Source organism: Diplotaxodon limnothrissa, linkage group LG6, assembly GCF_057381915.1.
Source record: "Diplotaxodon limnothrissa isolate DT_005_m linkage group LG6, D_limnothrissa_male_GT1.1, whole genome shotgun sequence".
In the NCBI taxonomy this organism is placed as follows: Eukaryota; Metazoa; Chordata; class Actinopteri; order Cichliformes; family Cichlidae; genus Diplotaxodon; species Diplotaxodon limnothrissa.
The window spans coordinates 24,335,291-24,360,670 of record NC_140601.1 but is presented as its reverse complement, the minus strand read 5'-3'; the positions used below and the strand labels follow the sequence as shown (position 1 = coordinate 24,360,670).

General features: G+C 40.4%; 2 protein-coding genes across 4 annotated transcripts; one reads left to right on the top strand and one right to left on the bottom strand.

Annotated features, from left to right (window-relative positions):
* The first annotated feature begins 95 nt into the window (after window positions 1–95).
* Window positions 96–14,453, top strand: fam114a1 (family with sequence similarity 114 member A1). Of its 2 annotated transcripts, none has more exons than XM_085355984.1 (13): window positions 96–133; window positions 2,617–2,943; window positions 3,457–3,541; window positions 4,697–4,929; window positions 6,565–6,699; window positions 6,927–7,079; window positions 7,163–7,343; window positions 8,940–9,025; window positions 10,792–11,004; window positions 11,190–11,329; window positions 12,773–12,845; window positions 13,338–13,391; window positions 13,978–14,453. In XM_085355984.1, the coding sequence occupies exons 2-13, from the start codon at window positions 2,623–2,625 to the stop codon at window positions 14,101–14,103; spliced, it is 1,800 nt and encodes a 599-aa protein (XP_085212110.1). In that variant the 5' UTR covers window positions 96–133; window positions 2,617–2,622; the 3' UTR covers window positions 14,104–14,453. The 2 variants fall into 2 exon arrangements, with proteins under 2 accessions (XP_085212110.1, XP_085212111.1); XM_085355985.1 differs by lacking the exon at window positions 96–133 and adding an exon at window positions 1,633–1,688.
* A 2,316-nt stretch (window positions 14,454–16,769) lies between these two features.
* LOC146630608 (uncharacterized) lies at window positions 16,770–23,956 on the bottom strand. 2 transcript variants are annotated; one of them, XM_085355982.1, is made up of 10 exons: window positions 23,591–23,956; window positions 22,742–23,038; window positions 20,879–21,178; window positions 20,017–20,127; window positions 19,713–19,766; window positions 18,253–18,288; window positions 18,135–18,176; window positions 18,006–18,038; window positions 17,875–17,922; window positions 16,770–16,910 (listed from the first exon to the last, which is right to left on the bottom strand). In XM_085355982.1, the coding sequence occupies exons 1-10, from the start codon at window positions 23,676–23,678 to the stop codon at window positions 16,849–16,851; spliced, it is 1,071 nt and encodes a 356-aa protein (XP_085212108.1). In that variant the 5' UTR covers window positions 23,679–23,956; the 3' UTR covers window positions 16,770–16,848. The 2 variants fall into 2 exon arrangements, with proteins under 2 accessions (XP_085212108.1, XP_085212109.1); XM_085355983.1 differs by having other exon boundaries at window positions 18,135–18,173.
* Window positions 23,957–25,380: the final 1,424 nt, after the last annotated feature.

Sequence of the window (25,380 nt, the reverse complement as noted above, 5' to 3'; positions counted from 1 at the left end):
GTGTTAGTTTAGCTCATCAGAGCCGCTCCCGAGGCAGAGAACTCTCTTGTCAGCTGTTACTCTTTGGCGCAGTCACAGACCACCGTCCTGCCGACGTGGCGGGGCGGAAGAGCCGCTGGCTGGCACCAAACGGGTGAGCTGCACTGTCACTTTCATAAAAACAAAACTGTCTCCCAGCTTTATAATTTTCCTTTGACTATACAAGCGAAGAACTGCAGTTCAACTTGAGATTAGTCTTTCATAAATTTGCTGCATCGCTTTGTTTTTGTGTGTTTGTATGTGTTTAGGAAGTGAGAAACATCCATTCATGTTAGCGTGAAAGTAGAGCATAACAGTGCTCTTTGTTGCCTGTCTCTTATACAGCGTTGCCTATGCTGTCACGTTGCATTAATGCTATAAATCGCACTAAAAAGGCAGGGCAGTCTTTAATACATCCTTACTTAGGTGTTAGCATTAGGGAATTATTATTTGTCACGCTGTCACGCTCTATATGAGTCAGAGGAAAAGATGTTTATATAATTTATGTCAAAAGTGCAAGATTATTGTTACTGCTCAAAATGCAAAATGAGAATTATGAGACCGTGGTTTCCAGTATCTGTTTAAAGCATTTTTTTTTGTGTGTGGGTGAAAACATATTTTTCTATTTTGTGAAGTTTTATATATATATATTAATTATTATTTTTAACCACACCAGCTCTTCTGATTTAAAAAAACAAAAACAAACAAAAAACGTTCTGCACAAGGACCTTTTTCTGGCAGAAAACTCCTTTTAACAGTAATAAAATCACTGAGTGATAGTCATATGCATCTGAGTACAGCAACTGAACACAAGATGGCAACATCGGACATGAAATGACCAGCAGTACTGTCGCTTTAATTATAGCACATATAAAATTCTGTGTTGTCAAAATTCTTTCAGTTGAGTCCAGTTTTATTTAGTTGTTCACAGCAACAATTCCCCTCACGGCACTTTCTACTGCAGCTTTAATGAAAAAAAAAAATCACATTTAAAACCTCACTCACTTATTTACGACACTTGGCAATGGCGGGAAGGAAAAACTCTTTTTTAATAGGAAGCGACCAACAAATCTAGCTTCATTGAGGGACAGCTATCTGCTACCATATGGTGGGAGGTTGAAGGGAACGAGAAGAGGAAAAAAAGGAGAGCATAGCGAGAAAATGTCTCTAATTCCAGGCCAAATAAAATAAATAGTATCCATCGTGTTTATTAGAGAATCGGGATAATTGTTCGTTGCTGCAACAGTTTAGAATAAGATAGAAACTCGACTCTTTATTTACAGATTATTTAATGCACACCTGCACCCTAGAATGCTTCAAAGAGAAAATACAAAGACAAACTGCAACTTTAAGATATGGAAATAAATAAGTTAAATAAATAATAAAGGGCTAAAAAGAAAACAAAAATAAGAATAAATGGTACTGCACCTTAAGTAAAAACCAGGGTGAGATAAAAGAGATACCCACTCAAGTGGAGTCCCTTTGGTTGTTGATGCCACAGTGGCTAAACGTGGATCTCCCATGCACTGAAAATGGTGTGTGTTAAATAATGGTGTCAATCACTAATTCCCAAGCCAAATCTGAGGCACCAGTGCAGACCCAAGACAGGCATTCCTGAGATTACATCTCTCACCTGGCCTGGGCTGAGCTGGGTAAGGAGCAGGTGACCGGTAAGAAGGGGGTCTGGGTGTGTCTTCAGGGACTGCTGCATGTGACTGAGAGGGATGGATGGGGTAGAAATCCAAGTTGTCATTTTTTATGATTTTCATTTTTATTTATATATTTTAAAAAAAATACTTATTCTACATCACTTTAAACCAGGAATGTCAAACTCCTTTTACATGGGCCACATAAAGCCCATTTTGATCTTAAGTGGCTGGGACCAGAGAAATTAATAATACCTGTGTAAAATTGCAGCAATGAAGGTGGTTGGTCTTTATCAATAGGAAAATCTGTGAAACTTATGAAAATACAGTCAAAAGTTCAAAATCTATGCGTCCCTTTCTAAAGCTGTCCAGGGGACCGGATTCGAGACTTCACCGGGCCAATTGTGGACCCTGGGCTTTATGTTTGACACCCCTGCTTTAAATGGTCCAGGAGTCTCTATATACCCCAGTTTTTTAATTGTTATTTAATACATTATATATTATCAACAAAAGTCCCTTACAACATGTTCAATTGCAAGTACAGTGAGCTGCAGAAAAAAGCTCCCAGTCCTTAAAGCCAGATGTTTTTAGCCCAATCACACCTCTTATGACGTATGTGTGGGATACAGACACAGCTTGATTGACTTTTTCCTCAATCCTCTTTGGCACGGAACAGTTTACACAGTTGGTACTCTTAGTACTTCATAATTTGAGGAACATTGTTTAGTGTCACTAAAGTTAATCCCAATGAAAAGTCTAATTCACACTAATAATTAAACGCTGTGTGAATGTGCCAGGCCTCAAGAGTTTCACACATGATAAAACATGTAAGAACTGAGTGTTTCCACTTTATGCTTAGATTTGTATAAACAGTGTTTTTGTTTTAGGGAAAGTGCATTTATACGAAAGACACAGATGAGCAGTTTTCCACTAAAAATCCAACTTTTTGCAGATCATCATGTCTCAGGCTGCCTCCTCTGATGCTGACCCCTCCACAGACCCCACCCCTCCACCTGTTCAGCCCCCCGACCCTGTTCCCAGCCTCGGTCAGGATGTACCAGCAGCCGGTACACCCCCAGCAGATCCACTGCAGCCTCTTTTCTCCCCTGAGAGTTTTGATCAGTTCAAAGAGCAGTCGACCACAGAGAACACCACCACCTCTGAGACATTAGAGGGTCAGGCTGACCAACCAGAGTCTCCTGCAGAGAGTCAGATGACTGAATGTGACCAACCAGTGAGCCTGGAGCCAGACACAGAGGCTGCAGAGGAAGATGTGGAGGTTTGTTTCACAAGCTGAAGTTTGATTTATGTTTCCTTGACACAAAGCACTGAGAGGAAAATGTCTCATAGATACACTTGCACACAGTTATAAAATAACTTCAAAGAAACAAGAATTTTGAATATATTTAGGATTTTTATTCAGGAAATTGTATATACAGGCTCAAATATGTACATATAATCACTGAAATCTTTAAATAAGTGACACTGAAGGTGTTACACTGTCTTTTAGCTTGACAAAGCCAAAGCCTATTAACTTCTCGTTAGTTATTTTGATTGATGAAAACTGCTAGTTTCTGTTTTCATGATACATGAATTTCCTTAAAGCTAAGATCCAGCCTTTCTATGTATAATACAGCTTCATATTGACATTTTGAAATATTTAATAATAAACAAGCAATTATGATATGTATTTAGAGATTTGTGATTGTCATTTGTTTTGTACTTTCACACATATTATAGACCAAACGGTTAACAGTTTTATTCCTTTCCTATGATGGATATTTGCGCACAGAAGTCCCTCCTGGACAAAGAAAAAGGTTGGGGAGCTTGGAGTTCATGGGGAAAATCTCTTCTGACCACTGCCACCTCCACAGTGGGTATGTCCCAGGTTTTTCTCATCCAATTCTTTTCTTCACATTTACACCCATTTCACTCACCACCAGTCCCTCCCTGAGCTGGTTCTGCCAGAGGTTTCGTCCTGTTAAAGGGGAGCTTTTCCTTTCCACTGTCGCCAAAGTGCTTGCCCATAGGGTCATCTGATTGTTTCTCCGTATTATTGTTGGGTCTTTATCTTACAATATTAAGCACATTGTGGCCTTGTGATTTGGTGCTGTATGAATAGAATAGAATTGAACTGAATTACATTTCACCCTGTGATTGGCCAGTTGTGCATAACTGTGGCACAATCTGATATCCCCATGTTGATGTTGTTCTTGCGTCACCATAATAATTTTGGTTCAGGGTCAACATTGAAACTGACCAGTGATGTTGTGTGAGCATACAGTTAGCATTAACTGAGAAGGTAGCTAATGCTATTGAAAGCTATTACTAGCGAACTAACATGAGTTAAATTTGGCTAACAAAAACCTAACTCCATAGTAAATTTATTATATTGTATAAATTAATAAAGAAAGCACTTGCAGTGCTTACTATTTATTCCAGGAGGGTGTTTTATAAAAACAGAGCTATTTGTTTTCTTTTTCCCCTCCATTGCACAGCTGTGACATCACAGCAACATGACTGGTCAGTTGCACAAATGACGATGCACAAACACCAACACAGGAATGTCAAATACACCATAACTATGAAAGGACCCAAACATTGTTGCACCCAAATCTGTACACGATTTGTGGTGCAGCAATGTTTTCCAAGATGCACAATTTGAAAATACACACTGTCATCACATAAACACTTTAACAATATCTATATGTGTATTTGCTCATGTGTAGCGATTCAGAAATCGCTGGTACGGTATTTCTGCAGTAGCAGGGACCTGATAGCAAGGTGATAGTAACAGACAAGCACAGAGTCCTTCCATAAGCAAGTGAAGAAACATTTTATCACTTGTCTTACTTCTGCCATCATTCTTGCGGTTTCAAAATTGGCTCATAGATTTCAGCCAGGATTATTATAGGACCATGTGTTTTTATATATGTAATGAGAAATGTCGCTGGCAAGCAGGAGAAATAGACCATCAATGTCTACTTCTCCTCATGTATGTGAGTCTTTAATTTGCTGCTTTCTGTGTGCAGGTCAAAGCCTGACCTCAGTAAAGGTGAAGGCAGGAGAGGCACTTCGTCTCCACAGAACCTCAGTTGGAGAGGAGGCACAGGAAGAGGAGGAGGGAGTGGAGGAGAAGACAGAAGGAGGAATCGAAAGCAGAGAGATTGACCTGTCCAACTCCGGGGAGTCGTCTTCTCCTACTGCAGCCACAGCTTCTAGCAGGGGCGTTTTCTCTACAATCACACATGCCGTACAAAACACTGTGAGTGAACACACATACACGCACAGAGAGACACACAAAAGGTATCCATCTGATGAAGCTTCCAAACCATGTCATGAAAGAGTGTTAGTGGCGATTAAATCATACATTTCACCAGGCAGTCATGTACTCAGATATGAAGAGTCGTCTCGTTTTCTTAGTGCCCATAATGCCGCCTCGACAGTCTGCTGCCGTGTGGTCTTAGGGCGCTCTCTTTTGCACTTTGGTGTCCACAGCAGAGCTGTCTGTGTGATGGAGTTGTGCTTGTTTCTGATGATGTGCTTTACCGAATGTTTGGAGGTCGTTCAGTTTAATCAGATCCACAGCAGTCTCCTGAGACTTTTAGACTTAGTGAGAGTTTTTTATGGTCGCCCTCAGTCATTCTCCTTCCTCCTGGCAAAATTTTTAAATATTTAGATTTCAGGTTCTCTCTGTCTCTCTCAGGATAAGTCAGTGATCAGTATAATGCACTAGTGGTGTCACAGTTTTGCTCCTAACGTATAAGCATATAAAACTGCTGCTGAACTGCAAACATAATTGAAAAGCTTCCCTATTAACCCTGAATGCTACAGTATTAGCAGACAAGTAGATGCAAATAGAAGTAAGTACTCTGAAAGTGGGGCTTATTTAATCTACAAAATCAGGTTAATCCAAAATAAACTGTTTAATAAGATGTCTCAAAATATAAGTGAGATTTTAAAAAGAATGAACTCTACAGAGCTTAACCTATTTAATTAGTTAACCCTTTAACTAATTTAGCCTATAGAGTTACAGCAGACACAGCACAGCTCTATTATAGCCTCAGATTGGTGAGAGTGCTTGACTGTGATGACTTCAGACAGCGTCCACGCTGCAGAAGACAGTCCTTGATTTACTGATCCTCCTCTGGACGTCGCTGCCAGCTCCTCTCCTCTCCTTCCCTGCGGCATTCCTCAATCTGTGTTCGATGGCAAGCCATGGTCGATAGAAAAGTTGAGCCCCTTCAGTGCTGTCAACGATTTATTTATTTGTGTTACATATTAAGTACCTCCTAATTCACAGTTTTAGTAAGCTGAAATATTTCTCATTAACACATGCTCTGCCTCTCGATTTCCTGCTGTGTGAAGGAGCGCAGTTAAAGTTAAAGACATCATCTGTGCTTTGAAAATCAGACTGGAAGCAGTTGTGAGCTGTTATGGATTGTAAGCAATGATCTCTTGATTTTTGGCAGAAGGCTGCAGTTTTAAAATTACAATCCTACTTAAATATTTTGCAAAAACATTCACTTTATTTTTTCCCTCTTTGTTCCTGACTGAACTGACTGAGATTTAAAGGGTTAATTGATTAATGACACATTTAATTAGTTAACAATGTATTTATTTCATTCATTTTGGCGCTCATGGACCTCAATAAACCAAGAGCAAGCTCATATTTTTTTAACTGAATTCATTTAGTTTTCAGTATGCAAACTTTCAGTATGATATTATTTAAATTACAACATTTTATAAAAGTGTGCAATCTAAATTTACAATTTTGTTGGTCAATCCTATTTTGTTTTTGTTTTTTTATTGTTTTCTTTAACAGGCTACTGTAGTTTGCTGAACTGCCTTTCCCCTCCCACCCTTCCTCGCTCTGCATCTGTCTCTCTGTGTCTCTCAGGGTAAGTCAGTGATCAGTGGAGGCTTGGATGCCTTGGAGTTCATTGGAAAGAAGACCATGACTGTTCTTGCAGAGAGTGACCCGGGTTTTAAAAAGACCAAAACTCTGATGCAAAAGACCGCGTCACTTAGTCAGGCATGCAACTGACCATCTCATCTCATCTTGTCAGATAAGAAATGAATCTGAAACTGGTGTGTCGTGTGTGTGTGTGTGTGTGTGTGTGTGTGTGTGTGTGTGTGTGTGTGTGTGTGTGTGTGTGTGTGTGTGTGTGTGTCGTGTGTGTGTGTGTGTGTGTGTGTAGGTGTAATTGCTTTAAATTGGTGGCTCTGTTTTTTCTGATTTTTTTTTTTTTCTTTTTTCAGATGTTGAAGGAAGCCAAGGAGAAGGAGCGGGCCCGTCTGAGTAACCAGCCTATCAGTGCTCCCACAGCTCACTACGGTATTCTTTTTGATGACTACCAGGGCTTGTCACACCTGGAGGCCCTGGAGATTCTGTCCAATGAGAGTGAAGCAAAGGTAAGGCGCGAGTGTCGGGAATACAGAAAGCGCTTCAGAAACACTGCCTGTTTCAAGCAGTTTACCTGCAGCTGTGATTTTAGGTTCAAGCCTTCCTCTCCTCCCTGACCGAAGAGGAGCAGGAGGAGGTGAAGAAGGAGCTGATTTACATCAAGGAGATTTTCATCAAGCAAGAGGAAGAGGAGGATGTGGAGACAGAAGGAGGAGGACAGATGAAGGATAACGGTGATCTTAGTTCCCAATTACACTGTTCTACCCCCTTATGTGAGTGACCCAGATCGACTGCTAGACCTGCTGTAGGTGGAGGTGGTCCCTTAGCGCTGACCCAGGATCAGGTGGCCTTTGACAGGCACCTGGATGGGAAATGATAACCCAAACTGTTAAAAACAGGGTTTGTTGTTGAACACACTCATGACTGCGCTTATCTCTGATGCTGGCTGTGGGCAGCCTGCTGTTGTTCCTCAGGGAGCTTTAGCTCACTTATTTTAGTTTTAATCTTTTCAAAGTTTGTGCAGTTGTGCAGAAAGTTAGTTTGTGCAGATTCAAAGAGTGCTTTTTAAAAGCGTGCGCCATCAATTTCAGACACAAAGACTAATCCTGTGGTATTTGGTTGCTGTTTAAAGCCGTTTACACAGCCTTCTCCAGTTTCAGCAACATTGCAGGAAAAAAGTGAGGCAATGACTTTTCCTTTGTTTCTTATGAGGCAACAAACTTATGGAAAATGGCCTGAGTACCCCTCCTTCTCCTGTTACTGATACAGGATGATCTTTTAGCATCTTATAACGAGATGAAAGACACTGCATGGCTTCAGTGAAAACGTGACCAGATTAACTGCGTTGTCATCCTTGAGTCAGGCTCTGTCAGCACACAAAAATATGTTCTTTTCTTTGTTTATATGGAGGTCATCTAAACTCCACGAAAAAAAAAAAATTAAGAAAATCTGGACCTTTTCCTCATAAACTAAAAAATAGCATTCCTTTGCCTGAACTCTCTTGTTCTGACCCAGTTCAGCCTCTAATAATATTGCATTAGTATCGTCACTGGTCACTGGTAACCTAACCTGACAAGTAGGTCTACCTAGGGTTATGATCAGCCACCCTTTTGATCCCAAACGTCTTATTATCTGACCTGACATTTTTGTTTTATTCACTCTCTTATGACTCTGACAAGTCACATCAATCTGTTATATTATGTCGTAATTAGAGTTCAAGAATCCAAATTTTCACTTAAACATCTGCTTCATGTCAAATAATCTTATATGCTCTGCATCCTAGAACTTACCCAAATTATATTTCCTCTTCCTAAAAGCCCTGAAAACCTTAGATCCTTACGGGAATCAGCGATGACGGTGACTGTTCCTAATCTGCTAAAGAAGTAGAAAATGTTCTACTGGAGTGAAACTGTGTCAGTGTGATGCCAAGTTTTGGTCTCGTCACATCTCACCACTTTACATTTTAAAGGGTTTGTGAGGGGCACCTTCAGGGGATGTCATGGAGGTGCACAGCTCAAAGCAGGCAGGCGCCCTTTTGCTCGGAGGGTTGAACAGGATGCCTGATCCGGCGTTTGGTGTTCAGGGGCCACCGACACATTTGCAGACTCAAGAAAAGCCAACAGAAACAATCCATAAGATCCAGGCGCCGAATCTGCATGTTTTACAATTCCAGCTGTAATTTATACACAGGAGTTTGAATTACGTTGGCATGACAACAACAATATACGCTTCGTGATCTCAGCATGGAGTAAATCGACTGATTCCTGACATGTGGTGTAAATGCGTGTAGCATCACACTTTAACACGTGCTTTGTGTATTTAAGTAAACTGACACGAGGTGGTGCATGCCTTTTGTGCATTTTTATCAGCTGCTGATGGCGAGGAGTTTGTGAGTGTTCTCACCGAGCTGCTCTTTGAACTTCATGTTGCCGCCACGCCGGACAAACTCAACAAGGTGACTCACTCACACAGATGCCAGTAGTTTTCATCTATCCATCCATCCATCCATCCATCCATCCATCCTGCATTTTGCTATCAATTTTAAATTAACTGTCTTTTCTGTAAATTGTACAGTTTAATAATAAATACAATCTTTTATATTTTTTTATTGGCAACACCGGTTGTTAAGTTACTGACACTTACTACTTTACATCAGCACCATCAGTGGGTGAAGCGCCTTTTTGCCTTCTGGTACATTGTCTGTGACGAGCCTTTAAATCACAGACTGTGTATAAAATACAGACCTTAGTTGTGTGGCTGAAAAGCGAAGCTGGTGTTGAATTGCCTAAAACCTGTATTTCCTCTAATGTCCAGAAGGAGGCGACTCCTCTGGTTTCAAAAAGAGGTCTGATTGTACAGAAGTCTAGGAAGTAGCCAGTATACTGTCTGTGCTCTGAATGTCATATCATTCTGCATTATATGGACAAAGGTATTGAGCCACATCATTTATGAATCCAGGTGTTTTCAGTCTCGTGGCCACAGGTATATAAAGGCAGCCTGCCTTTACAAACATTTGTGAATTTGAAGGTGGCACTGTGATAGAGAAATGCCAGTGTTGCAACTCTGATTCAGCTGTTGCAACAAGTCAACTGTAAGTGGTATTACTGCAAAGCAGAAGCATTTAGGAATCACCGCAAGTCACGTAACGTTACAGCACAGGATTGCCGAGTGCTGAGGCACATAGTGCTCTGCTGACTGAGTAACTGCAGGGTTTCGACATCAGCACAAAAACTGCGCCCGGTGCTTCATGACTCGGGTTTCTGTGGCTGAGAAGCAGCACGCAAGCAATACATCATCAATCTGGCTTTGGCGAGTGCCACATGAACACCACCTGCCTGACCGAATCGTGCCTGCTCTAAAGTTTGATGGAGAAGGGTTGTTGTCTTTTTTCTGGGGTGTCATAAACACTCCTGTAGGTGTAATGCACAGATAGTTTCCTTCACATAGTGATATGATTCTGATTTGGAAAGAAAATCTTTGATTTTTCTTCTATAAAGCTGTGTTATGAGTATTAGTTTATACCTCGTTTTGTTATGAAATTGTGTTGAAATCATGCATTTCAAATTCCATAGTGTAGTTTAGTACCAGGAATATTCTAACAACCACCAATCATTCTTCCTATTTGCTCTGAGAAAACGGTCCACAAAGCTACAAAAATACACATCTTTGTATCTACACTCAACATAGTAACTCTGCATCCTGCTGCAAAGCTAATTTAAAAGTTATCAGCCCCTAAAGCCATCCTGCGTAATCACATTGATTGATTGATTGATTGGTAATTTATTTCAACATGTGAACAATATACAAGTACATTTAGAAAAGAAATGAGAGAAAAAAAAAATACTATACAAATTACATACAAAAAAACATTCTGATTAATTTACATGTTGAAAGGGAGTGGGAAGAAGTATACACTTATTTAATCCCACCCCTGTCCCATAAATTATCAGTGAATATTTAGTCAGCTTCCTTACTGATATAATTTGTAATAAAAATAGTGAACAGATTTCTGATATACTATATACTATAATATCACATCATGAATTTTTTGTTTGTTTGTTTTTAAATAGAGACATTCACTTAATTTAAATATTTTCCTTTTCTTTATAGAAACCAATATTAGCATATATCCATGTATATGCATCTAATTAGGATACATCAGGATCAGGGTGGGAATGTGTCTTCATGCAGACCTGATGAGTGGTAATTATGCATCTCCAGGCTCGAATGAGGGCCCATGATTGGGTGAGCAAGGTGGAACAACCTGTCACTACAGAGACAGTTGGCAGGGAAACGCAGGACCAGCCAGGAGGAGAGGAGAACAAAAAGGAAGAGAAGAAGAAAGACGGAGAAGAGCTGGGGGAGAAGAAGGGCGAGGAGGAGGAGATGAAGGGAGGAGAAGAGGCAAAGGAGAGCGACCCCATATCTGTAGAGGTGACGTCTCATCTGCACTGTTATGACTTCTGCTTTCAAGTTTAAATTCCGTCACCTTTTCTTCCTGCTGTCACTGCCTTATTTGATTTGAATCACTTATTCTGTGTGTGTGTGTGTGTGTGTGTGTGTGTGTGTGTGTGTGTGTGTGTGTGTGTGTGTGTATACACTCACCTTCCTCTCATCAGGCCATCTACCTGTCATCGGTCAGCAGTCTGGCAGAAGTGACGGCTCGCAGCATCGAGCAGCTCCACAAGGTGGCGGAGCTCATCCTCCACGGCCAGGAGCAAGAGAAACCAGCCAGAGACCAGGCACACGTCCTCACCAGGTATGTGTGTGAATGTGTACTTGTATTACACACTTACATTGTGGGAACTTCCTTCTGTGGGTATCCCCTTGACAGGTTCAAGGTTATGGTACGGGTTAGGGTAAGCCTCCAGGAGATCAATATAAGCTGTTGTTATGTCTTTGCTAAGGGAAATAATGGAAATGTTTGGGATTTGGCATTTGTGATTGTTGAGGTTAGGTTCACAAGCAAAGAAGACTGAAACAGTCGCATACACTGCCTGGCCAAAAGACAAGTCACCACCTGGATTTAACTAGGCAAATACATAAGAGCTTATCATTTCTTAGACAACCGTGTCAGCTGTTACTGCGTTTCACTGAAATTATTGGACTGTGTCAAGCAAAGAAAACAACTAAGGAGATTGTTGGAACTGCTAAAATTGGAATGAAATGATAAAAAATCAACATGTAAGAGCCTTTCCACACACACAGTGCGAGAACAGCTCAAGTGATTGGGACTAAACAGCTGTGTAGCCTTAAGAAAGCCACTTATCAGTGAGGCTAATCAGGAAAAGGGCTTCAGTATATTCGGGAGCATAAAGATTGGAGTAAATGAAAAAAGGGTCATGTGGTCTAATGAGTTCAGATTTACTCTGTTCCAGAGTGATGGGTGCATCAGGGCAAGAAGAGAGGCGGGTGAAGTGATGCATTCATTGTGTCAGGTTTCTGCTGTACAAGCCTGTGGGGGCAGTGTTACGATCTGGGATTGGTTCAGAAATTGAGGTCAGCTTACTACCTGAAAATACTGAATGACCAGGTTTTTCCTTTAGTAAATGTTTTCTTCCAATGTGGTTGGGTTGGATTCATCAGGCTCAAATTGTAAAAGAGTGGTTCAGGGAGTTCAGGGAATAGGAGACGTCATTTTCACGTGGATTAGACGCAACAGACTCCAGACATTAACCCCACTGGGATGTGCTGGAGATAACTTGCCGTAACAATCCAACATGCTCATCATCAACACAAGATGTTGGTCAAAAATGATCAAAATAAATGTTGCACAGTTCACGTGTGCATAAGCTTATGAAAAACGTGCTGTTATCAAAGATAAAGTCGGTCCAGTTAGAGGGTCTGATTTTCCTTTTTTTCGGCCCTGTGCTAGGGCAGATACTGCAGCTTGGGGAAGGCTTTGATAAGGATCTGTTTTACCAGGATCATTTGGGTGAATCCCCCTGGTACCAAGGAGAGAGGAGGACAGAGAGAAAAGGGGATTGAGGGGCACTAAAATAAGAACAGTTAGGTGTGTATGGCATTAGGTCTACAATTAAAGAGCTAGCAAAAACTAAATGTGAAGAAATAATCCATTTGCACATAATGTGTGTCTGCATGTCTGTGTGTGTGTATCTGTGAGGTAGAGAGAGGTCAAGGAAGAGATAGTATCACTACTCCAAGGAGTGATGCATGCTCAAATCCACTCTTCTTATTGCAGGTTGACATGTGCCATGTGTAAGGAGGTGGAGTGTTTGGCCAAGAAGTTCTCTGATACGCTGCTCGATGTTGGGGTAGGTGAGAGTGTGTGTGCATGTGGGTGTGTGAACATTAGGGATGATTGTGACTATTCTAATAATGTTTGCTATTGTCAAAAAGTATCCATCGGGGTTTAACTTTAGTTCAGTTGGGGCCTATTTTAAGTTGTATGAATACACACGGGGTGCTCTAATGAGTATTTATGCCAACAGAGCAGTCTCTGTAGAGCTGACTCATAATAAATACAGTGGTCGTATTCATTGTAATAAAACATTTCACCCACTACAACAACGTGACTCAGTGACAGCAGAGCTTTTTAGATGTAGCAGGAGATATATCAGACAGCTGATGTGTGAGTATTTGTTTGTTGGATCAAGTCACTGTTTCTTTTGTTTGTTTGGGGGTTTTTTCATAGGCTCTGCTGACAGTAGTAAAATAATTTTTGATCTTTGTCTTTGTACTTGTGTTTTTCTGCTACTCCATCATCTTTTATTGATCTCACGAGTGTCACTGCCTCTCTTTTTTAGGGCCAGAGGAAAGCAGAAGAGCTGAACCCACTGGTAGAGAGTGTGCTGCTAGAGGTGAGATTTTTTTACTTTGAACATCGTGAATAAAAATAAAAATGGATAAAATTAATGATGTAGCAGTCTCATGATGAGTGACAGATAAATGATCAGGATCATCATCACTAATGCAATGGGAACTGAGTTTTAAGAGGCACTCAGACGAGATCCACACAGCGTTTAAAGACTTGTTCAACATTTTTCAGAATGCATTTTTTTTTACAAATTTCATCTCTAGAAACAAATCTTTCCTCATTTTTATTGTTATATCTCTGTGACAGCGATGCCAGGAGGCATTGTTTTCTTGTGAGCAAAGCACCTGTTTAATGCCTCGAGGAATTTCTGGATGACCAGAAACATCCAGAGCTGTGCACACAAACTGTGCACATGTAGCATTGTTATATTCCATCCATCCCCATCATGGATTATTCTCACTACAGGTGTCTAGCTAGAGGATTTACAGCTGTTGGAGCAGAATAGCAAGAGAACAGTTTCTGTCCCCAAGCCATCAGTCTTTGAAACTCTCAATTATATACATATATGTATATATGCATATATATTGTTCAGCACTATGCTACATCTACTTATGATTTCCTATCCGCAGGGCTCCAACAGCACCAACTACATCCAGAATGCATTTCAGCTGCTGCTGCCCATCCTGCAGATCTCCCACATCCAGAGCCAACACTGCCGACCCGCCACAGAGGCCGCAGCACAGATTCAGCATTAACACTGCCTGTGCAACTGCCTGCCAGTGTGTCTATTGTTGTACAGTAAAGTATAGAGAATAGAGTCACCAGAACAAGTGCTTTAATCTACACTAAGTGCCAAATAGTAACAGAACACAGAGAATATCATCAGGAAGATACCAGCTTAACTGACACACGTAGTGGTAGCTCGCATACGTTTTGTTTGTGTGTTTGTGCCACGTTGTGTCTCTGAATGTTACTTTGCCTGTTTTGCCGTTGATGTTTTGCTTTAAGAAACCAAAATGACGTCCACGCCTCAAAACCAAAAAACAGAATATTACTGATTGTACTGATCAAACTCTATATTATTGTACATTGAGCTTTCTTTGCACAACAGGAAAAAACATAGACTAACACTAGTAGAGTGTCTGTTGTGTTGACTGTTTAATTGCAGGTTAAGATAAAATACCAGCGTCAGTGATTATATATAGTAATATCATACTTATTTTGTTTTCTGTGTTAAATTATATGAAACAACACTACCTTATATTTTATTTCCATCTTTTGTTGTGAACATTACTAATGTGATGTCGGTTAATTAATTTCTGTTTGCGTCTTGTTGTTGGACTGAATTAGATGAGCGATACCACTCTCTACGCTAAAAGTGAAACCACAGCCTTTTGAAGGGAATCGGCTAGTTTGGCTGCACCAAAACCAAACAGTGTGAAATACAGCAACAAAATAACAATAAAACATTTAATTACCCCAGTAAAACAAAAACTGTCTGTTTTGGGGGGGTTTATTAATTCAAACCTGCAATAACTGATTTTAGAGACATTTTTTGTGGAAGTAAATAGTGAACACTTGTGTTATGTATCACCTTTTAAACACTATCATTCATTTAGTGAATTTTGACTCTTTAAACTCTGATTTTGGCTTTTGCTAAATCCTAAAGGGGACATTGAGCTCTTTAGCCGGAATTACTCCATCATGTGCATCTGTTTGTTGCTAAACAATGAGCTAACTCATTGTTCACTCACTTTAAAGGTTATTGAAACACGATAGGTAGATGTGGATTGTATAACTCGCACACAGCAATCTTTGCTGAAACGGAGTGTAACTTCTGATTCTTTGGTTATAAATATGCATTAAAACTGCCTCACTCTGCAAAACTGTTGGTATAAGGGTCGATTTATCTCAAATTATTGTGGGCCATCTGCTCGACCAGCTCCAGTCTGCATTCAAATTTAAAGATACAACATTGTAATATTTATTTGTATGTACAAGAAAAAATCAGTATTTGTTGCATTTTTGTATATTTCAAAATTAAACATCATTATTAGACTCATCCAGTGGGTCTTGAAAATAACAAATATGCATATACTTCACAAGATAATTTTCTCCGTTATAATAAGACTCACATCTGGAAGCTCCTGAAATTTGTTCTTTCATATTAAATAATGAGCTAATGTCTCTAGTGTGCAACTTGTTGTGTTTGCTCAATCCACCCAGACATTTTTAAGCATTGTTTCCAAATTACAGACCCTGATTCTATCTTACGGAGAAAGAAAGATCAGAGAAAGTTTTAGGCTTTTATCTTGGACATTTTTGAGATATTCATGTTGAAACATTGCCTCAGAAAAGAAAAACAAAACATGTCCAAAAAAGTATTTGATACACGAGGCTGAAACTTCACAGCTAGATTATAGTCATCCAAGTTTTAAACCATTCGATTTTCAAGCAATACACAGGTGGTTGAGCAGACAATGATCTAAAAATGTGATGAGCGATATGAGGTGGAATGACCCATAAGTTAAAATATTTTTCATGTCTCCCTCTTACGCCATAAAAGTAAAAGAGTAGCGATTGGGTTTAATAATTCTGAAAATGTGCTGCAAATACAGATGTTTTCCAGATGGTTGAGTACGACTGACTGCAAAAAGAGCAAATTCACAGTAAGACATGAGCCTTGCAGGTGCTGCTATCTGGAGTTAGTTACTTCCTGGCAGAGTGAGCTTGGCTCCTTTAATGTTTTTATGGTGAAATAAAACCAGGTGGTTACTCGCGTTCGACCTGCTGTACACTTTGTGTGATTCCACTTTAAACACCCCAAAGACAGCCTTACATGCACACATAGGTTACATGTTTTTACTCCAGAACAAAGCCTTTGATCATGCGTTCCAACATTCAGAAATGTATACCACGTCGGTTTCATCTCACACATCACCGCAGAGATGTGTCAGATGTGTTGTATCTCAACTATGCTCTACATTTTTCTCCTCCTTCTGAACCGCCGTCTCTACAGAATTTGAGATGAATTACTTTATAGCGCTTAGCCCACAGTTACCTCGATCTCTGAAGGATAAATATTTCTCTCCCTCTGCTTCTTCTTCAGTTTTAGAGATACATGGATGCTGGCAAGGAAAGCTATTAAGCAAACAAGATATTAGTCAGTGCTGTCAAAATGTTTTGGCTCCTTTCAGCTATAACCAGACGGGGTAAGGCTGTTTATCAGCCATGCATCTGACTCAGAATACAAAACAATTTAGTTCTTTCAGGGTGAAAAATGTTCGAGGGCCAATCCATTTATTTAACTTTTGATAGTTTAATAATGTGTAGAGACTGTCCTCTAATAAAGTGCTAACATAGACAAAGCTTCCGAGATGACATGCTGAAAATAAGTTCACAAGCACATGTAGGTGGTTCAGATATCTTTATTTTCACCATTAGTAATGCTGGTAAATGAGGCGGCTGTTTTCCTCCAGCTTCCTCCGGCTGCTCGCCTGTCATCGAGCAGGCTCATCTTTGATGGAGCTGACGGAGGGATGGCTGCGATGATGCAGAAAACCTAAAGACAACAGAAAAAAGGCACCAAGCGCACTGTTAGATGACATTTTAAAAGGGTTCTGATGTGTTGATACTCTGCAGTAATTGTCTACTGAGATGAATTTTTTGACGATTAACTCCGCCTGGAAGATTACGTTTTTGGAAGTGTGCATGCCGTTCTGTCTGTAAACACCATAACTCAAAAAGTTTTGAATGAATTCCGATAAAACTTTACGTTTTTTATTTAGAATGGAGTCGTGTTAACAATCCATTCAAAATTTGGCTCACATCAACCACAATCCTCAATGTCAAAATAATGATGTATAGGTCCAAAATTACCAAAAAGCCTTATAACTTAGAAACTATGATTCTTATAAGTGTTGTGTGTATTTTATAAGGTCAAACATCATAAAATGTCTTTTAACTTTACGACTGCCTTTGTTTGTATTGGCAACATTTAGGAAATGATACTGGTGTATGTGTATTCTAAATATCACATTATAATTTACATCCAAATATCACATCACATTTAACCTCTGACCTTATGTTTACGTTTTACGTAAAGAGAACAGCCTAATACAGCAAACAATTCAATGATAATTAGCTACACATTGGTATACTTTTTGTATTTATGCATTAAGTCCATCATATTTAAAGCTACACTTTGGAGTTTTTGAGCTCTCGTAGCACCATTCGCAGATTACCACACACGTATGAAAATGAAGGGCGATGTGGTTCCCAACCGTGCAGCAGTTTCAAATAACGTATCCAGCAATACGCTGGTAAGGACAGGACTAAAGGCCGACCCATAGCATCTAAAAACTAAACCGCATATAATTAATCAAACTTTGGTTGCATGAAGAGGCGCCAAGTTAAGTCTTGAATGCGTGCAAGAGTATCTGAAAGTCATCAACCAGCTATTGGTGGTCATAACCACCAACAGCTTTCTCTTTGAACCTGTACAATTGTTCCAGTAAAGACTTTACCAGTATAGCAGTGGTCAGCATTTCCATCCATCAACATTGATATGTCATCTGAAAAGTATACGTGAGGACAATCAGAACGTGTGTTTGTGATCTGACTCATTTTTCTAAAAGGTGCATGTGTGTGTACCTACTTTGACTGTCAACTTCTTTAATTGGTGAGAGCCCTATCCATTTTGGTAAAAAAAAGAAAAAGATTAACGTGGTGAAAGCAGTGAAACAACAGATCCATTAAATGATGCTGACTGATTAAAAGGACTGACCTGACCAGGTATGAAACCCGTATAAGTGGAGGTTTGTCCCTGCTGGACCAAAAAGAGTTTGTTAGAATCTCCAAACCTGTTGACGCAGATGTAAATGCGTTTTTATTGAGCAGTTTACCTTCAGGAGGGCTGACTTCTGTTTCTTTGGCACCGTCTACATAAAAGAGTAGCATAAACATGTTGTAACTCTCATCTTCTGGAATACATTTTAGTTTACTTAGTATATTATTAATATATTATACTTCAGAGACAATACAGACTATTCACAGACCAGGATTTCTAAAAGTGACCATGTACTGAGCCAGCATATAAATGAAAACATAGATTAAATACACATTTAGTGTGTTTGTTCAGAGATCTAACACACTGGTTTTTGGTTGATAGTAAGCCATGGCTTATCATTTTTTTAACCATTACAGTGAGAGGTGGCATTTCTTGACACCAGATGTATTTGTTAACATTGAATGGCTGAGTCTTATGTTTATACACCATTTAATCATTAGTTATTAATAATCTCTGTCTCTCTTCCGGAGCGGCTTCCTGTCCTCACCCCTCACTGACTGTCGAAGACGACTGTCCCTCCCTGATACTTGGACTGCTAGAAGCTTCTTCCTGTTAAAAGGTAGTTTTTCCTTCCCATTGTCACCAAGCGCTTGCTCATAGGGGGCAGTCTGATTGTTGGGATTTTCTCTGTATTATCACAATATAAAGTGCCTTGAGGTGACTGTTGAGTTTGATGAATAGATTATGCTCCCTTGGTTTGGTTCTGCCTCTATATTTGATGTTAAGTTATATATTGTGGGTGAATGAACTGTATGGTAGTGTATTCTGTCCTTGAGGGCTGCTTGAAATGTCACAGAGGGCTGTGTATTGGTACATGTGCACTGAGAAAATCCTAGTGGGGGTTGTAATTTGAGGCTTCCTGTGTTCCCTTGAGTCTGCTTCCTCTTAGTGTTCATGCCTCAGTGTAAGACACTCATTTCTTTGTCATTTCCTTTTTGGGTGTGGAAGTCAGTTTTTCATGAGTCTTGCTTCAGTTCGACTCTGATCTTGTCCCTCATTGGTTTCACCTTTGCTTAATTGTCATAGAAGGTTTTGTACAATATGACAAAACCAATCACTTCAGAATTTCTCATAATAATAATTGTTTTTTAAGTTCTCTGCACTGTGGTTGAAACTAGTCTAAAGCAGTGGCTCTGATAGCAATATGCGGCCAGGAGAAAAAGCTTGTCTTTCACCATAGAAGCAGGAAGTCTCACGTCACAGCGCTAAACATGACTTTTTGCACTTTTGCCTTGCACATTGTCAGTCACCTTTGGACAGACCACTGCTGCTGAACATGCTACATTTAAACATTTTTCTTGTGTTATAATTAGAGTTTGCTTTTTATCTTTGTGTGTAAATGGTTGTTGTTTTTTTCTTATGTGCACCTCAGTTTGCACGCTCAGTCTTGCCCTTCAGCAAAAGGTGAACTTGTTTAAAGTTGGATATTTTTAAGCACTCACAATATTGAAATCCAGTGAAGTACAAACGTATCTAGTGTACAGTAACTTCAGAATACACATTTTGCTGGCTTACCATTTAATTGCTGAGTAATTAAGTTGAAGCCATCAGGGTGCACCTTCGGCTTCCCTGGCAGAGGAAAAAAACATGTCTTAGGACGCCTGTTTCCACCACTGAAAAACAAAGCCAAGCCTTTTTTATATTCATAAGTCCAAACTTTCAACTCACTAATACAAACTCAAACTCAACTCAAAAACTCAAAGTTTTTCATTTTTAATTAGAAATTTAAAATAGTAACTCAAAATTTTGACTTTGTTTCTTCAGTTGTGGCATCATAAAACGAGTGATTTCTTTTGTTTGATTGTTTTTTGTCTCTTACTGCACAAACGCCTTTTCTTGTAGATTTGTCCGATCACACTCGTTACTATACTCAGCAACACCAAACACAGCAGAGCCAGCCAGACCACTCTGAGCGCACACTGCCACTCATCTGGAAAACAGAGGAACATTTTGGACAAAGCAGAGTCTGAAACAATTATGTATTATTTTCATTACTGACCTCTTTACCTAAAGAAAAAAAAATCCATCCCAGTCATTCCAGCACTAAAATTCATGCCATGTGAAAATAAAATACATGAAAATGTAGAGTGGATGAAGGAAGAAAAGAAGGAAGGATAAGAAGGCAAGAGACCGGCAAGGAAGGAGGACTGGAAAGAGATAAAAGACATAGAAGAGGCAATATAAATAATAAGAGGAAATGAACAAACAAGAACAAAGAAAGGGAAAAGCATAAATGGAAAGGTCTGGTGGAGGTGCTGCAGAAAAATTGGAAGGAAATGGATATCCAGCTTTCATTATGCACTTTGGAAAATATTACTTAATCAATGTCTTAAGCATGAGGGACTTTTGGAGAGCAGAGCAGAAAGAAAGAAATCAATACAGGCTTAGAGATACAGTAAATTAAGATGTACTGTAGTTTTGGAAAGTATGACTGATCATGTAGTACAGAGGAAGAGGGAGAAACAAAAAGTCAGGAGAAGAACTGAAGGAAATTTCTTCTATTAAAAAGAATGACTCCATTGTGGACTGAGAGAGTGGGCAGCTTGGAATGAAATGAAAACTGAGTGGCCAATTTCCTTGTCTCCTATTGTCTCCTCTTTCCTCTCCTTTCCATCTTACAGTGAAGCCACACTTGCCGCGTGGGGATCAAAGAAGCCCAGCTCCATCCGCCTGACACCAACCTTTCTGTGTCTGTTTCCATGGCAGCTTTTCCTTTGCTGTTGAATTCCAAACCGTTTGATTGGCGAACCAAAGGAGACAGCGGCTTTGATTGGGCGATTCAGAGTTGGGCAGGAAAGGGAGACAGCAGTAGAATGCCTTCCTCTGTCCTTCATCACCACCCTTATTTTCCTCCTCCTCCTCCTCCTCAGGTGGGTAGAGGTGTAAGGAACTGTGATTGCTGCGGCCGTACAAGGTGAGATTCAGGGTCTCTGCGTTGGGCAGATGAAGCTCGGCTGACACCTCCAGATGTGACTCGTAAGCTGTGGGTGAATAAATAGCATGAATGTATTGATTGGGGCGTAAAAGGCTTATATTGTCTGCTGAAGAAGGCATCGCAGCGCAAGAGTTAAATAACACCAGCCTGTGAACATGCTCACAGTGACGCTCACGTTAATATGCTCATATTTTAAAGCTTAATTAGATTCTTTAATTAGTGAAAGGCGATCAGTTCTCTCTGGAAGCGTTGCACCTCTGATGGTCTGCTGAACAACAGAAACACAAGATGAATTATGGCAAACTTCGTGACAGGTGTCCTCTGTACAGTTTTCATGAAGTTTTAGAGACTAAAAGCCTTTTCCTGTACAAGGCTATAAAAAAGTTTATTTTACATTGTAAATCTACCCTCAAGTGGCTGTTCAAGGAATTGCAGTTTTAAGACCTGGGATGCACCTTTCCACTACTAAGCTACTAGCTGAACACTAGCTGAAAAAACAGTACAACCACTCACCCAAATATTGCTAAAGGTGCGAATCTCACAACTAACAGGTAGGAGCAAATACAAAAATATACACCAGACCAAACCAGAGGTATATTTCAGATTTGACAAGCTTCAGTTAGCATGTTAAATGCACTGAGAAATAGACTGAACAAATATGGCTTGCTTGGAAGAGTCCCAGGACAAACCCTCTTCTCTTTAAGAAACATGCAGCTTGGCTTTAGTTTGCAAAAATGCATCTGATCATGACTTCAGGAACAGTGACAGAAGAGACCAACGTGATGTTAGGCCATAATGCATATCAGCATATCACCTCATAACAGCTATGAAGCACAGTGGTGGAGGGGTGATGACTTGGGCTTCTTTTGCAGCCACAGGGCCGACACATCTTGCACTCAGTAAGTCAACACTGAACTCCTCTGTACACCAAAGTATTCTAGAGTGAAATGTGAGGCCATCTGCCTAACGGCTAAAGCTTGGTTCAGACTGCACACTACCACAGAATGGCTGCAAAACAAAAGGGTTAAGCTGTTGCAATCAAAGTCCAAACCTGAACATGACTGAAATCTTGTGGCAAGACCTTTAGAGAAATGTGCATAAATTAATGCTCGTAAGCCTCAATGAACTTAAATGGCATTTTAAAGTGTGTCCAGTGTGAGCGATTGATGAAGTCATACAGAAAACAACTGCTTCAAGTTATTGTCGCTAAACTACTGAATCATGGGATCTACTTACTTTTTCACAGGACTGCATAGAGTCCTCACTGTGACGGTAACCATAAAATGTCACTTTTAATAAACAATTAATTAGTTGTTAATTAGCTTAAACTTTTCAAATGTGATGGATCCTAGAGTCATGATTCACCTTGGAAGTCTTAAGAGCGTACACAGAGTATGCTAAGAGTCTAACTGAAGCATGCCCTGGACCACCTTTTCAAGCAGACCAGGGCACAGTTTACTTAACCGCACCCAGACGTGGCACTCAATAATCACACTAGCCAAACACACTAGACAGTACGGGTCAGATGCACTCAGCGGTGTGGACTTCAGGCAGTAGCAAGCTTTTCTAAACAGAAAGCAGATGTTGTTGAGTCTCTAGATGTGAATACCTGAAGTTGAGATATTTCTGTGTACTTCTGCCATTTCCATGTCTGTCTCACACATGAACCACCTCGCTTTTGGATCATCTCTGCCTCGCCTGACGTCTGAAGCCGAATCTGTTGTATTGCTTTGATCTTCTCGTATGCACGCTTGCTCCCATTTTTCCTGATCTGGAGTCTGAGATGGGTCACACATATGGCCTCTCTTAGCGTCATCATTTCCAGCCTTTCCATTTTCTCCCTCTTTCACCTGATTTCCTTGTTCGCAGGGTCGGTAGGGAAGGCAGAAGAAGTTCACTTTTGTTACTGCAAGGATAAAGAGAATGAACACGGCAAAATTCAGACTGATTTCTCAGCAGAAGCAGGCATAAAGAGGAAAAGCAGCAAAGAACGAGCTGTCAAGCTATAAATCATAGCAAGATCTCGAAATGGAAGCTGTTGCCTCCAGTTTGTATCTGACAGAAAGAGACAGATGAGGAAAGACACAGATGGAGAGACAAAAAAGAAAAACCACTGAAGGCAAAGACGGCAGGAGCACAAGGGTAAACCGAGATGCTCTCATAAAGAAACGTGTTTTCAAGGCAACACAATACGGAAACCTTTTCAAAAGGGCTGTCAGTCAGAGTTGTATGGAGCTATATTTGGGTCTTATTTATAATCTTAGACCGACACAGACAGGTCTTTCCACAGACAATGTGTGTAAAGAGGAAGCAAATCAAGCGAACGTTGTCTAAAGCTTTACTTTGATGCAAAGTTTGAACAAAAGGTGGATAACATTCTAACATTTACACAATACACACGCACACACACACACACAGAATGAACTAATGTGGATCTGAAGCTGTTTGTGTGACCAACCTTGGTAAAATGTGAAAAATTCCGGGAGGCAGATGATGAAGGCAAGAATCACGAGGAGAAGAAGTTTAGTAAGTGCTGCTCTTGCCATGGTTGTACCATAAGATCACGCACACACACACACACGCGCGCTCAGGCACAGGTACTTGTTCACACTGGCACAGGCATGACTCGTGGCGCGTGGTGTCTTCTTCCCTCTCGAGTTTTCAGCAAACACATCCATTCACACTCGTGCCGCTGCCCATCAGAGAAGCCGTCGCTGGACTTTTTGATGTTCTCACGATAGAGTTCGTAATTTAAGAAGAGGCTGGCCGCAACATTTCAAAACACGTACACAAAGCGAGAAGCAACTTCCCTTCCTTTTACACTTCCTGTCATTTTCTGAGTAAGCGAGAAAGAGAGAGAAATGGAGCGCTGCACAGACAACAAAGAGTTTCAGTCAACAAAATGTAAGTACAAAGTGTGTTTCTGTTTGACTTAGACAAACACACACTCAAAACCACAAACACAGTGATGAGCTTGGCTGGCAGGTGTAGCCTTATCTCCACTCCACAGCGGCTTGCCTCTCTCAGGGCTCAGTCAGTAGCTTAGAGAGGGGGGCAGAAGCCAAAACTTAAAAAAAATCACCTTCTTTCTTTTATGCACAATAAAAACAAAAGAAATGCTTTACATTCTGAGAATTCCTGAATATTTTGAGTGTTTAGCTAAAATGCATTTACCATCTGTGATTGTGTTTGTGTGTGAGGAGCTGTTGCTGTCGGCAAGTGTCAGGACCCTGCTGAGGTGTCCTTGAAAAATACCCTCGTAAATTATCCCTGTGGAAACAATGGGATTGTCCTGATTTCCAGAATTAATTACAGAAAATTTGTCTTTGTGCAAGTAAAACCTAATTTTAAAAAGGGCTAAAATATTTCAGTAAGCAGAGATCATTTGGGGAAAAGAATATCATTTCTTTAGATAGAGAAATTAATCAGTGCATTCAGTGATTAGACTGCCCCATCATCTCAGAATGGAATTCCAGCAGTGATGGGATTTAGGACAGGACCCCCCCTGGAGTCTAGACGCTGGTGATAGTGAAGATGAAGACTAAGACTTGGGTGGAGCTCTGAGTGAATTAGGCGAGGTGGACATGGGGAGGAGATGGATTGCACAAATGAGAGTATAAAAGGGAGAATGACAGACAGCACAGATTTAAACCATGCAGACGTAAGACTACATTAATCAGTATTGAGATTGACAGCATGGGAAGGTGGTAGCGATGTACAAAAGAGACCCCCTTTTACCTTCTGAACTGCTTTAATGTTTTGTGGTAGAGATTCAACATTCTTCAGAAAACATTTTTAACATGACAGCATCACACGCTGCGGATTCGTCTGTGGCACATCCGTGATGCCAGTCTCCTCTTCCGCCACGTCCCAAAGGTGCTCAGTGAGACTGAGGTCCGGTGACTGTGGAGTACAGTGAACTCATTGCCATGTTGAAGAAAGCAGTTTGAGATGATGTGAATTTTGTGACGAGGTGTGTTATCGTGCTGTAAGCACCCAGGTGACACCTGGTGTGGTCCTTTGCTGCCGTAGCCCGTCTGCTTCAAGGTCCAACATGTTGTGTGTTCAGAGATGGTCTTCTGCATATCTTGGTTGTAATAAGTGGTCATTTTATTTACTCTTGTCTTTCTCCTCTGAGCTCTGCATCAACAAGGCACTTTCAGCTGCCGCTCACTGGACATTTTCTCTTTTTCACACCAGTCTCTCTAAAACCTAGAGATGGTTGTGTGCGAAAACCTTGTATTCCTT

Excerpts from the sequence above, each read along its gene's own strand:
- fam114a1 (XM_085355984.1), top strand. The coding sequence starts at position 2,623 with ATGTCTCAGGCTGCCTCCTCTGATGCTGACCCCTCCACAGACCCCACC. Across the intron at positions 3,542-4,696 it reads CACTGCCACCTCCACAGTGG|GTCAAAGCCTGACCTCAGTA; the intron begins GTATGTCCCAGG and ends TTCTGTGTGCAG. Across the intron at positions 9,026-10,791 it reads CGCCGGACAAACTCAACAAG|GCTCGAATGAGGGCCCATGA; the intron begins GTGACTCACTCA and ends ATGCATCTCCAG.
- LOC146630608 (XM_085355982.1), bottom strand. The coding sequence starts at position 23,678 with ATGGCAAGAGCAGCACTTACTAAACTTCTTCTCCTCGTGATTCTTGCC. Across the intron at positions 19,767-20,016 it reads CAAGAAAAGGCGTTTGTGCA|GGAAGCCGAAGGTGCACCCT; the intron begins GTAAGAGACAAA and ends TTCCTCTGCCAG. Across the intron at positions 18,289-19,712 it reads AATTACTCAGCAATTAAATG|ACGGTGCCAAAGAAACAGAA; the intron begins GTAAGCCAGCAA and ends TCTTTTATGTAG.